Here is a 13,643-nt window from a genome sequence, read left to right as displayed (position 1 = left end):
AATCGGGAGGGAAGGAGGTCAATAGGTGTGTAGAGGAAAGATCTAAATATCTAAAGATATAAAGAATTAAGGAATAAGACAAAGAACTGTAACGGAAATTGATGTTATTTTTGTGTTATGTATGGTAATATATATATATTCCCCTTCTTTTTTCTGAAACTGTTGTTTTGTTTTTTCTTTTGGTTATTTAAGTGAAACTCAATAAAAAGAAATTAAAAAATAAATAAATCTCATTGAACTAAATTAAGCTTGCTTCTGAGAAACCCAGTTTAGGACTGAAGCTCCATGACTAAGTAATGTGTAAGTCTTCTGGTGTGCCTACTTCTGAGTAAATGTGCATGCAGGTCAGGCTCCACATTTGTTTTCCCCACAGAAGCTTACATCAATATTTGCTGTTTCTTCTTCTTTAACAACACAGAAAACTGTACATTGCAGCAATGCAAATAGGATTTAATATGTACAGTTCTGAGGGGGCAGAGAGAGTTGGACCATCAAAACATAGCTGTCAACATTTCCCATTTTTTAAGGGAAATTCTCTTATTCCAAATAGGATTCCTCGCAAGAAAAGGGAAAAGTTGACAGCTATGCATCAAAGAGCCAGTGCATGAGGAAGCAGGGCTTAGCCCCCCTTTATCTATCACAGGGGTGTCCACCTTCCAAGAGACTGCGATCTACTCCCACTATAAATAAACTGGCAGTGATTGAGCTGTATTTGAGACGGGTGAGCCAGTTTTTTCAGGGTGGTGGCGAGGCGATTGCTGGAGATCATGTAACCAACCAGGATCGACCAGGGCCTGCCCATGATCGACCGCCTGATCTCTCACATTGGCATCATACCCTTTTTCTAAGTAGCTTTGGGGAGTGTATGTGATATTGCTCAATTTTCTCCTCACAAGAACCCTGCAAGGTAGGCCAGGTTGACACTACCTCCTGAGCTTCACTGCTGAGCAGGGATCCAAAAGCAGATACTCCTGCTCTACACACCATAAAGGTAAAGGTAAAGGTACTCCTGCCCGTACGGGCCAGTCTTGACAGACTCTGGGGTTGTGCGCCCATCTCACTCAAGAGGCCAGGGGCCAGCGCTGTCCGGAGACACTTCCGGGTCACGTGGCCAGCGTGACATCGCTGCTCTGGTGAGCCAGAGCCGCACACGGAAACGCCGTTTACCTTCCCTCTGGTAAGCGGTCCCTATTTATCTACTTGCACCCGGAGGTGCTTTCGAACTGCTAGGTTGGCAGGCGCTGGGACCGAGCAGCGGGAGCGCACCCCGCCGCAGGGATTCGAACCGCCGACCTTTCGATCGGCAAGTCCTAGGGGCTGAGGCTTTAACCCACAGCGCCACCTGCGTCCCTAAACACCATACACACCATACTTGTCACCAAAACTGCGTCTACACACCATACTTGTCACCAAAACACTTCTCATAGTCAGGGCTGGTCCTCCCCATTCCTTGTACAGAAGCCAACTAGACTGGTGGCTGGATCTTATTTCAATGATTTTGAAAGGACAGCATCCTTCATCACACCTGAGGCTGTACAAGTTTGGGGTGACTCCCAACACCTGCCAGCTCACTCTGTCTAATGGTAGGGCTGGCTCTGTTCATATTTATCTGAATTAAACACGCACAGACCTTGTCGATCAGGAGCAAGGAATCTAGGAGAGAATGGGGCTGGTGGTGGAGAGCAAGAGGATGTGTGAATGGGGGTCCGGCAGTGCAGGTCTACTCAGAAGGAAGTCCCAACAAGTTGAGTGAAGCTTGCATACAAGGGGTTGCTTGCTTAGATCCATGATATCTAAAGCAAGGTCAAGGAGGCTGTGTTGTTGGGCTTGTGTCAGCCTCAGCACCCCAGCATGGCCAACAGTAGTCCAGCAGGATAGGGAGGGTCACAGGCTCCCCCCCCTCCAAAGGACCAGCTCCTCTCACATGAGCCTGTCTCATTAAGATCAAAAAGAGAGGCTCTCTTTGAGTCCCACCATCTCCTGAACTGGGGAAGGTCTCTCCATATATCCACACAGTGACCCTGTAACAGAGGGGTCATCCTCTGAAGCGGATTGACACCGTGCAACATCATGACGTCATGGCATGGCCACCTTGACATCGTACGCTGCAAGGAGCCAGGTGGCAGAGCTAAATGCCTCAAAAAATACGGGGGGGGGGGCTGAAACTGTATTGGCCCCTAGGAGTTGGCGTGCCTGCGCTGTAAGGTAGGGCACTGTTATTATTCCCCGCCCATCTATAAGTGAGGAAGGAGGTGCCTTGAAGTTGGCAAAGTGGGGCTTAAAGGTAAAGGTAGAGGGACCCCTGACCATTAGGTCCAGCCGCAGACAACTCTGGGGTTGTGGCGCTCATCTCACTTTATTGGCCGAGGGAGCCGGCGTACAGCTTCCGGGTCATGTGGCCGGCATGACTAAGCCGCTTCTGGCAAACCAGAGCAGCGCACGGAAACGCCGTTTACCTTCCCGCTGGAGCGGTACCTATTTATCTACTTGCACTTCATGCTTTCGAACTGCTAGGTTGGCAGGAGCAGGGACAGAGCGACGGGAACTCACCCCGTCATGTGGATTCGAACCACCGACCTTCTGATCGGCAAGTGCTAGGTTCTATGGTTTAACCCACAGTGCCACCCGTGTCCTGCCCTGTAAGGTAGGGCACTGTTATTATTCCCCACCCATCTATAAGTGGGGAAGGAGGTGCCTTGAGGTTGGAAAGTGGGGCTTACTGAAGGCCATTACAGCATTTCTGACGCAGCCCTTCCTGCTCCAGAGTCCAGCCTAAGATGTTACTTTACACTGACCTCTTTATTGACTTAACAATGCAGCCTTCTGGGTGTACTCAAAAGGAAGCCCCATGGAGTTCAATGGAACTTACGCCTAGCTAGGCGTGCACCAGATAGCCTAGGATGCTTCCCAGGCATGCAGAAGAAGCAAAAAGATAGTTAATGCAGGGACTGCTTCTGCTGGATTGTGGGAAATAATTTTTAGTGCAGGCATGGAAAGTCTGTTGTCCCCCAGATGTTGCTGGATTCCAACCCCCTGAGCCCCAGCCAGGATGACCAATGGGCAGGAGATGATGGGAGTTGGAGTCCAACATCATTTGTAGGGCAACAAGTTTCCTCCACCCCTGTTTTACTGGAGGCTAAGGAGAGGGAAAGTTCTGTCTTAATTTTCAGCATGGGCCATGGAGGGAATGACCTGAATATACATGAGAATTCTTTTGTTAAAAGCTGCTGTCCTTCACAAACCACAGAAAGGCAGCGCTGAGCAGCAGGACCACAGCACTGCAGTTCAGTTCACTTCAAACACACTCCCAATTTATTTGTACATATTTGCTCCAGCTGCTTAAGAAAATACCACCATCAATGGTTACAAAGCTAAAATGAAAATGCTCCATCTTTTTTGTAGCTCAGTAAGCAACCAAGAAATGCAGAGAGTCAATAATTTATTTCTCACGATGCTCCTTCTTTGCCTAGTCACTTCTACAAATAATACAACTGTGTGAAGTGGCATTATATACACTTAATGTATTACACACACATACACATATTAAAACGCTTTGTGGTGGGGAGAAATGCCCCTACTTCAATTGCTGCCTGAGATTTATCAAGCAGTTTGTGGTTTTCAAAACACAATGCATAGAAAATCTGAAGAGTCCTTTTTCTTTTTACAAAATAAACCCTTAAATCTTCATTCGTCCACTTGATCTTGGAAGTATTCATCAAAAGCAGATGATTTATCTTCCTCATTTTCCTGTTGGGGGAAAAACACACACAAACCTTCAACATTTTGAGTAGTTCAAGATAGCAAAAGATACACACACTGTCAAAAAAAGGAAGAAACCCTGTTGTGATTTTTCCCCAACACACACACACAAAATTTCTTATGGTCCATAATCCACAGTGAGGACACCAGAGTAAATATTTCTACCTGAAAATGGTGATAGGTTGTCTTTTCTTTTGTCTCTCTCACCATTTGACAAGATTTAAAGAAGATGGAGAACATGCTGAATGGACCCCAAAATAAGATGCAACACCCACAATTTGGATCAGCCTTCTTTCATGGCAACCCTGTACATGCATAAAGGTAAAGGTACCCCTGCCCTTACGGGCCAGTCGTGTCCGACTCTAGGGTTGTGTGCCCATCTCACTTAAGAGGCCGGGGGCCAGCGCTGTCCGGAGACACTTCTGGGTCACGTGGCCAGCGTGACAAAGCTGCTCTGGCGAGCCAGCACCAGCGCAGCGCACGGAAACGCCGTTTACCTTCCTGCTATAAAGTTGTACCTATTTATCTACTTACACTTAAGGGTGCTTTTGAACTGCTAGGTGGGCAGGAGCTGGGAGCAAAAGACAGGAGCTCACCCCGCCGCAGGGATTTGAACCGCCGACCATGCGATCGGCAAGTCCTAGGCACTGAGGTTTTACCCACAGTGCCACCCGTGTCTCTGGGAATAAACTCCACTGAACAAAATGGCACTTCATGCATGAGACTATGCTTTTTAGGGGGCAAATTCAGGGTTATTCTGGTTAACACCCCCACAACCGAACAGCAGCTAACACTTTTCAGGCTGAGGTCTACCTTGACACAAAGGTCACCCCTCCTGGGCGTGGCCAGTACTGGAGGGAGATCATATCAATGGCTGCTAGCCACAATGGTTAAGGGCAGATTTGTGGTATTAATGTTCAAGGCTGGTTGAAGCCTAGCTAATGTTGCAGGAGGACCTTGGAACTTTTTACCTTTGGCTCTTTGAACTCCAGATCCTCCCCATATTGAATGGAGAAGTCTATGTGCTGCAGTACAATATTAATGCTTTCCTCATCGGAGCGATCAAATGGCAAAAAACGGACCATGCTGTAGTCGTCAATCTAAAAAAGAGGCAATAAACAGATGTGGAGAGAGTGAGTGGCAACGACTTCAAGCAGCAACAGTTAACAAGCAAAACGCTTAGCCCCAGAGTGCTTTACAAGTGGGAGAGGCAACTAATGCTGATGCAGTCTGCTTTAATAGGCAATGGGCCGACAACTGTATTGTGAATCAAGCCAGTTTATGAACGACCCTTTTGTTTGCAGGTCCACCTTCTTCTCTCCTCCCTTTGCACCACACCTGGATCTGGTGCAGAAGTCTCCAATTAGCCACGGTTTCCTGTTTCATCAAAACCAGGACACCATGGTTACTGGCTATGCAAAAATACCAGATCTCAAACCAACTTCACAGCTTATGGTCCTGGCTTGTTCTGAAGCTGGGACTTAACCACAGTTTCTTGGTGTGGATGAAACAGGAAAATTGTGAAACAGGAATCTTCCGTTGTAGCTGTGGCTTAAATTAAAGCCAGAGCTGCAAAGGAAGAACTAGAAAAAACAACAACTAGAAGCTACTGCATTGGGTTATTGCAGGTGGCAATTTTAAGGTATCAACTGCAGAGCTATAACTGTACTGTACTAATCTCCACTGCGGGATCTTAAAACACATCAACTTACCAACCCACAGATCGCCTGAGTTAGCTTCTTAAACCGTTTGCTTTTGAGCAAATCTGTAGAATCTTCCAGTGTAGAATACATGTCAGGGTCCAGATACCTGGAAGGTGTTGGTTGAAAAGTTAAAAAACACAGCAGTTTGAGAAGATCTTCATACTAACTGTCCATTAGCTGCACCTTATACTAGTTACTCCCCACCCCAAAATTTCTATGTGTGTTCCCTGACACAGGGAAAGAAGTCGATGAGGAGCTTTTGGTAGATCTCTGAGTGATTTGCAGTTTATCAGCAAGCATTTACAACTCCCGGCAGCTAACAGAACAACTTTCCCCACCTAAGTCAGGCAGCTGAAATGAAGAGTGCTAGTCAAGAGTGGATATGTGTGAATGTGTGTGAGATGGAACTGCGAGCTCAGCTCAGTTCTGATACCACAAGCAACCTGCTTGGATTCTAACTGTACATCTTTGACAAATGACTCTGCTTCAGCAGATCTTGGCGTTCTAGTAAACAAACAAACATGTAAGTAGATCCCAGAAGTTCGTCCCTGCCCTAAGCGGCAATCCAGGGCCGTTTCCCCTCACAAATAACTGCACAGGACCAGGTACACAAACCACTGCAAGCTGTCACAGGGCTAAGAACCCAACCCTGGAGGTTTTGTGAGTGGTACCAGATGTCAACCTCCACCACATGTACAAAGATGCTCTATATCTCCAGGTGGCTAACCTGTTGCCCTCTGGACTCCAACTCCCATCATTCCTAACCACTGGCTATGTTAGCTGGAGTTAATCCAACTACATCTGAAGGGCAAGAAATTAGCCCTTTCTGCTCTTCTGAACCACTATAGACTTTTTTTAACTCGTTTTTATTTTGGGGGTGGGGAACATCTTCATCCCTCCCTTCCATTATTGCATTTTTCTCCCTTCATTGGAAGCTGAACTCAAGTCTTCTAGTGTGGCGGACTTTATCCTGGACAGTTCTGGAAGGTGGAGCTGATGGGAGTTGGTAGTGACAGGTTGGGAATATGCTGTCATATGCTAAGACAGGTTCATTGGTGCGTCTAGCTTAGCACTGTCTGCACTGACTGGCAGTGTCTGTCTAGGGTTTCAGGCAGGGGTCATTCCCAGCCTGACTGGGGGATGCCAAGAATTGAACTTGCTCAGGACTGCAAACTGCCACTCGGTCCCTTCCTTCCCAGATAGGTCTCAATTATATAAACTTCGCTACATACAAAAAGGGATGGGAATTACCATATTTTTCTGTTTATAAGACGCCCCCATGTATAAGACGACCCCTATTTTTGGGGACTCCGATTTAAGAAAATGGGGGGAGATGGCCCCCCTTTATAAGACACCGCCAAATTTTGGACATTACTTTTAAAGAAAAAAACCTAGTCTTATACACGGAAAAATACAGTACTTTTTTTCTCCTTCTCATCCCATTCCTTTCGCCTTTTTATTATTGCATCGCTTAACCATTAATTTTTTTCCAGTTAAGAGTCATCTTAAACACAAAGCTTTTCCGCCAAACATGTGGTAAATAGGGCAGCCTGAGCCTCATGCCAGGATTTCGTCCAGAGCATGACAAGGGAGGCTTTGAGATTGTGGCAGAATTGAATGTGCTGCTGCTGCTACCTACAAACAGAGTCTTCTGTATTTGGTGGGTGGTTGTCTCTGTGGTATTCTGAATCTTCTAGCTGTTACTGTGTTCCCTATATCTTATTTGTTTCATCTTATATTACTATTTAAGAGGATATTTTACATAACTGATATCTATGCTGCTGTAAAATTTCATTTTTACCCTGTATTTTGGTATTTGACTTTTATTTTTGACATTTTAGGATGTTACAAACCACTGAGAGATTTTTCTTTGAAATATGAGGCGGTGTATAATTTACGTAAATAATAAAACACGAGATCTAGCCCCACAACATTGAGGCAAAAAGCCTGCATTTCCACATGCTTACTTTTCAATTTCTGCTTTGGCTTTCTTGCTCAGCAAGTCCATCTTTGTCATGACATTGACTTGGGGAATCTCTAGTGATATCATTGCACTCAGGGCAGCCATGGCTCCGGAAATAAACTAGCAAGAGGGAAACACACAAAAATGAACGGAATTTGAGAAGAGATGTGAAGGTGCCCCGTTCCGAAAATGCCACCTGTTTAACCGCTGCTGCAGAGATGTCTCAGGCCAGCCATTCAGCAGGGTGAAATAGGTGGCATCTGGAGGTCGCAAGGGATAGATGAAGGCAGGGATATTGTAGAGCTGGAAAGGGTGAAGAAGAGGGCAAGCAGAAAGATCAAGGGGGTGGAGCAACTCCCCTGTGAAGAAAGCTTACAAAAATTGGGACTTTGCAGTTTAGAGAACAGGCAAGTAAGAGGATGATAATAATGATGATGTTATTATTTGTACCCTGCCCATCTGACTTATGCATGATGTAGAGAAAGCTGATAGAGAAAAGTTCCACACTTTCCCATAATACCAGAACCAAATGATGCTCAATGCTGGAATATTCAGGAGACACAAAAGGTAATGGTTCACACATAGTTACACTATGACATTCACTCCCCAAAAGTGGAAGTGGTGGCTATCAGCTTTAAAATGGGGTTAGGCAAATTCACGGAAGATAAGGCTATGTACTATGTCCAATATCAGAGGCGGGATAGCTCAGTTGGTTAGAACCGGGGTAGGCAACCTAAGACCCATGGGCTGGATGCAGCCCAATCGCCTTCTAAATCCGGCCCGCGGACGGTCTGGGAATCAGGGTGTTTTTACATGAACAGAATGTGTCCTTTTATTTAAAATGGATCTCTGGGTTATTTGTGCCTGGTGTTTTTACATGAATAGAATGTGTGCTTTCATTTAAAATACATCTCTGGGTTATTTGTGGGGCATAGGAATTTGTTCATATTTTTTTTCAAAATATAGTCCGGCCCCCCCACAAGGTCTGAAGGACGGTGGACCAGCCCATGGCTGAAAAAGGTTGCTGACCCCTGGGTTAGAGTGTGGTGCTGATAACAGCAAGGTTGCAGGTTCAATCCCTGTATGGGCAGCTGCATATTCCAGGGGGTTGGGTCCCCCCTTCCAACTCTCTGATTCCAGTTGTTGGGAATCACATATGGAGAAGAGGGCTGCTGCACCCAGGTCCTGCTTGCAAGTTTCCTTCCTATAGGCATCTGGTAAGCCACTGTGGGAAAAGGATAGGCCTTGAGGCAAAACCAGGTGCACTGCTCTTATTTATGTTCTCATCAACTGGTGTCTGAATGGTACAGCGAGACTTTTTGTGGCACTGGCCCAGCGGTGGGAGGGGGAGATGGAGATCGGGGCTCCACTTGAACCAGCGCAAAGTCTTAAGTCTTCCACTGTCCAGAAATCCAGTTGCTACAGCAATACAAGAAAGCAAGCAACCAGATGGTTAAGACAGCAGGTTAATTTGCCTCAGAGTCATATTTAGATGTCAAATTGTGTTAAGACTATAAAAAGAAAAAAGGGGTGTGTGTCTAGATTTGTCACTTGTTGCGGGTGGGCAGAATTATAAGTTACCTTAAAGGATTCCACCATAAACTGAGAATCAACGAGAAAAACGCCACAGACGCGGAACTCCCACTGCTGAAGCTGTTCGACAAGCTGTTTCATCACTGGCAGGTGTGTGTAGAGCTCAATCTGACCTGAGGAAGGGGTCACAACTTTTAAGAAATGTATTCGTTTCATGGACTTGCACCCTGCCCTTCCATAAAAGGTTCAAGGTAGCTAAACCTCTTCATTTTTTAAACAGCCAACCTATTTGAGACCAATAAAAACAACAATATATAATTAAGAACTGAAAACAGAAATAGGCAAAAATGACTTTTTTGGTTTAAAGACAAAGGGGAAAGCAAGTGGGGTCCAGACTCAGAGCAACAGGCATGAATTTTACCCTTATAGAGCAGGTGACATTCTAGCCACAAAAAAAGCCAAATTGGGTTTCTAAAGCCCCTACACCCGCCACCACACCAGATCTTTTTCTGTTCAGGCAAGCAAGAGGAATGATCACAATTCAAGGCCAGATTCCAGCCAGGTAAAAGCACCTAAGGAGGGTGCAGAAGAGAGCTGAGGGAGGGGTTGGCTAGTGGAAGGAGGCAGGGCCTGGAGGGGCTCCCAAGGGCTCTACTGCAAAGCAGTGGTTCCTCCCCCACAGTGTGTGTACTAGGGCTCCCCCCACAACTGTACTAAGCTTTTGTTTCCCTTTGTTATTTTAAAATTCTTTGCTCACCTGGGCAATCAAAGAGTATATAATCGTCTTCCACGTGGCCAAGACATCCTTCCAGCCAGTCAAAGTTACTTGCAAAATATTCCATACAAAATACTAAGCCACCATTGGGGCCAAACCTTAGAGAATCGTCTTCCATGACATCGTCCACTTCAATTAATTCCCGGATATCTGAAACAAAAACAAAAAAGGGAGGGGGAACACAACAGTTTTGCTTGATATTTCTCTCTCTCTCTCTCTCTCTCTCTCTCTCTCTCTCTCTCTTGTGTGCATTATGTTTTTTTACATCCTGCCTTTTCCCTGGACTAGAACTCAAGGTGGCTTACAAATAAAAATACAAAAGGCAGGGGCAGGAAAAGGAGGAGGGTGCAGGAAGGAGGAGGAGGAGCCTCATGTCTGTAGTAAATGACTTGGGAGAAGGGTTTCTCTGTGCATGACAGTTTTAGTCAACTGGGGAAGAGAAAGGAGGAATGGGGGAAAGGGAATGTGGAAGTGGGTGAAGGGAAATGTGGCATTTGACAGAATGAGGGGGCATGTGGAAGGTAGGGAGGAAGAAAGGTGTGTGTGTGACAGAGTGTGTGTTTTAGGGCTCTGTAGATGGAGAAGAAAGCTGAAGAGAAGGAACTGGGGAGGAGGCAAGTGGATGGGGTTAAGGAGGGATTTGGAGTGCTGTGAAGGAGCAACAAGGGGGCATTAGGAGAAATGAAGAAGAATATGTCAGTGTCCATCCCTTCTGGTTGTTGTTGTTAACAACAACAACAATTTTATTATTTCTACACAGCTTACAACAGATCTAAAATATAATAAAAACATCAATCCTTAAAAACTTCCCTAAACAGGGCTGCCTTCAGATGTCTTCTAAAAGTCAGATAGTTGTTTATTTGCTTGATATCTGAAGGGAGGGCGTTCCACAGGGAGGGCGCAGAAGTCCCTCTGCCTGGTTCCCTGTAACTTTGCTTCTCGCAGTGAGGGAACCAGCAAAGACCCTCAGAGGAGGATGACCTCAATGTCCAACTGCACTAAACTGTCTCCCCCTGCCAATTCTCAGCTGCCTCATATGAGAGAGATAAAGGATATGGAGCCCTCAAATATTCCTTAGTACGTTCACACAACGTATTTTACTCCTGATACCATGTGTTATCTTCAACATGCAGTTCCAGATTCAATGAAGTGATTTAGCAGAGATATTTCATTAACAACCAAACACCTAAACATGTACATCAACTGAATTTAACCTCTAACTAAACAAGGGGACGCGGGTGGCGCTGTGGGTAAAACCTCAGTGCCTAGGACTTGCCGATCGCATGGTCGGCGGTTCGAATCCCCATGGCGGGGCGCACTCCCGTCTTTCGGTCCCAGCTCCTGCCCACCTAGCAGTTCGAAAGCACCCCTAAGTGCAAGTAGATAAATAGGTACCGCTTTATAGCGGGAAGGTAAACGGCGTTTCCGTGCGCTGCGCTGGTGCTGGCTCGCCAGAGCAGCTTCGTCACGCTGGCCACGTGACCTGGAAGTGTCTGCGGACAGCGCTGGCTCCCGGCCTCTTAAGTGAGATGAGCGCACAACCCTAGAGTTGGACACGACTGGCCTTGACCTTTACCTTAAACAAGCTAACTGACAGGCTTGCACTAAAGACTCTATTCATCTTAAATATACAATAACATGTATCATCATGGGGGCAGGGTGCAAAAGAGGCCACAGAATAGGAGAATTGGCAGCATGGAAATGGTAGTGGTCTGTGTACAAGTGGGAATTGAGATAAGGAAGCAGCAGGAGGGAGAAATATGGGGCTGAAGGTGAAAACGGGGGTGAGCAAAGGGGAGTTGTGAAAAAAGGAGGCATGGAGGTGAAGATGAAAGCGAGAGTATTAGAACGGCTATAGAATAAGAGGGGGTGGTGGCTTCATAATTGGGCAGAAAAAGTGAAAAGGGTGCTCAGTAGCTGCAACATGTGGGAGGTGGAAGATTCCAGAGATTCCCAGGTGAGTGGTCTGTGTGCAGGGAGGGGCATTGCAGAAAATACCAGTTTTTGGGGAACTTGAGTGGGAGGCTGCTATTGCACTCATCCTGTGAGAACAAAATTCAGCAAGCCTCTTCTTATCATAGAACCATTAGTTCAACCCCCTGCAATGCAGGGATCACAACGAAAGCATCCATGACCTGCTGCATCCCTATATGCTTCAAGCCTTGGCCTTACCTGCCATGACATCATAGTCAAAGTGTTCTGCAGCGGGATCAAGGTTCACTACCTGGACCGAGCGATTCAGTTCTTCGCAGTGTTGGACGATGGTGGAACAGTAAGTGCTCTGGAATTTAAAAAATCCAGAGCATTAACAAACTAGCAAAAGCCACCAGGAGAGTTTCTATCAGTGGGCAGGAATCCAACATCTGAGGAGAGGAGATAATTGAGACATCTCTGCCGACAGTCTCCTTTGGAACATGTCATTTGGGGCAGTCATTTGCTTTCCATCAAATAACATTGAGCACAATCTATCTGGGTCCCTGATAGGCATGATCAGGCGGTTTTACAGGAATTTTGTTTAAATTTTATGAAAACCACCATGGTTATTAATTTTACAGAGAAAATGGGTATTCTGAAAAGCTCTGAAGAAACAGCTGCCTCTACATCAGCCTGTCCATGTGACAAGATCACCCAAGGCCTCATCTGTGTGTCTCTACCATGTGAACTGTGCAGAAGACCTCCTCAGTGCTGCCACCCCATTTACGGAATTATTTTCCCCAGTTTCAATTGCATTTGGCTATCTTTTTAACACCAAGTTTGGACTTTAAAAGGAAAGATTCTAGGCATTATTATTTTTTTCTAGGCAATGATATCCCTGCCAGTCCCCCCCCCCTTCATTCAGTTTTATCCCTTTAAATTTTTGCTGCTTTTTTTGCTGCACTGTTCCTTTTTTTATTTATACCGCCAACCCCAGCCAATGAGAGTTCTGGTCCAAAACATCTGAAGAGCAGCAGCAGGAATAAGCAGCACTTAAAAACGAAAATATGCTAAGAAGCTTTTACTTTGGTAAAATCGATTGAAAGTGGTTTTCGTCTGCCATCAATACTGTACATGCCACTTTTTGGAACAGTGACTTTATCAGACTGGGCGAGCCAACAACGACTTTATTTGCCAAGCTCTGTATTCCCTTTTCGACGACTGTTTTGTTAGCTTCAATATTGTTAATTTCATTGATAATTCAAAAATCGATTAACGAGGGGTAAAACCCCTTAAAGAGACAGAAAAGGAAGAATAAGCTTTTAAGAACATCGGCTATAAACTGCGTTGCTGTGCATAGCAAGGACGGCAATTTTGGGAAGCTGGAGAGGATAATTTAATGCAGCAGAGCCCCTTTGCAGGGCTCGAGCCAAGGCCAAAGTATCCACAAGGCCAAAGTATCCTCGGCCCGCACTCACCTTCCCGCTCCCCGCGGGACCCATAACCAGCTGCGCATAGCGAGGCATCTCGGCCTCCTTTCGAGCGCAGCTCCTGGAAAAGACCGAGCGCCACTACTTTGACCCAACGGGCCATCCGTAGCGCGCACGCGCTTCAACTTCCTATCCGGCTCCATGGTCCGCACGTCACATCCGCAACTACGGCAAGCCCGAGGGCCCAACCACAGAAAGTCAAACATGGAGCCTTTGAGCAGGTTTAGTAACTGTTTGAAGAGTCGGCAGAACCCGATCTCTCTTCTGGAGTGTTGAAGAGGGGGCGGGGCTGGTTTTTATTTCATGCCTTGGCCCCGAGGGTTGGAAATGTGGGGGTTTTGGAGGGTTTTTTTTGCAAATGAGGCTCCAGTCCTTAAAAGGGATTTCTGATTAAGTAAAAAATATTTTTTATTAGTTATTTTGGACTCTTACTTTCTGTGATAAAACCAAACACATGATGGTTTTAGAAATACACACACATGTATCTTTAAAAAAATGTCCTGTAA

At 45.9% G+C, this 13,643-nt stretch overlaps 1 protein-coding gene across 1 annotated transcript; it reads right to left on the bottom strand.

Moving 5' to 3' along the window:
* Positions 1-3,289: 3,289 nt before the first annotated feature.
* Positions 3,290-13,266, bottom strand: GPN3 (GPN-loop GTPase 3). The gene is made up of 8 exons (XM_083717636.1): positions 13,126-13,266; positions 11,906-12,014; positions 9,716-9,883; positions 9,007-9,131; positions 7,430-7,545; positions 5,472-5,568; positions 4,731-4,859; positions 3,290-3,747 (listed from the first exon to the last, which is right to left on the bottom strand). The coding sequence occupies exons 1-8, from the start codon at positions 13,171-13,173 to the stop codon at positions 3,685-3,687; spliced, it is 855 nt and encodes a 284-aa protein (XP_083573762.1). The 5' UTR covers positions 13,174-13,266; the 3' UTR covers positions 3,290-3,684.
* Positions 13,267-13,643: the final 377 nt, after the last annotated feature.

The sequence above is a fragment of the Podarcis gaigeae genome (genome assembly GCF_964106915.1).
Source record: "Podarcis gaigeae genome assembly, chromosome: 16".
In the NCBI taxonomy this organism is placed as follows: Eukaryota; Metazoa; Chordata; class Lepidosauria; order Squamata; family Lacertidae; genus Podarcis; species Podarcis gaigeae.
The sequence above is the reverse complement of the archived record's forward strand: the minus strand, read 5'-3'. Positions and strand labels throughout refer to the sequence as shown.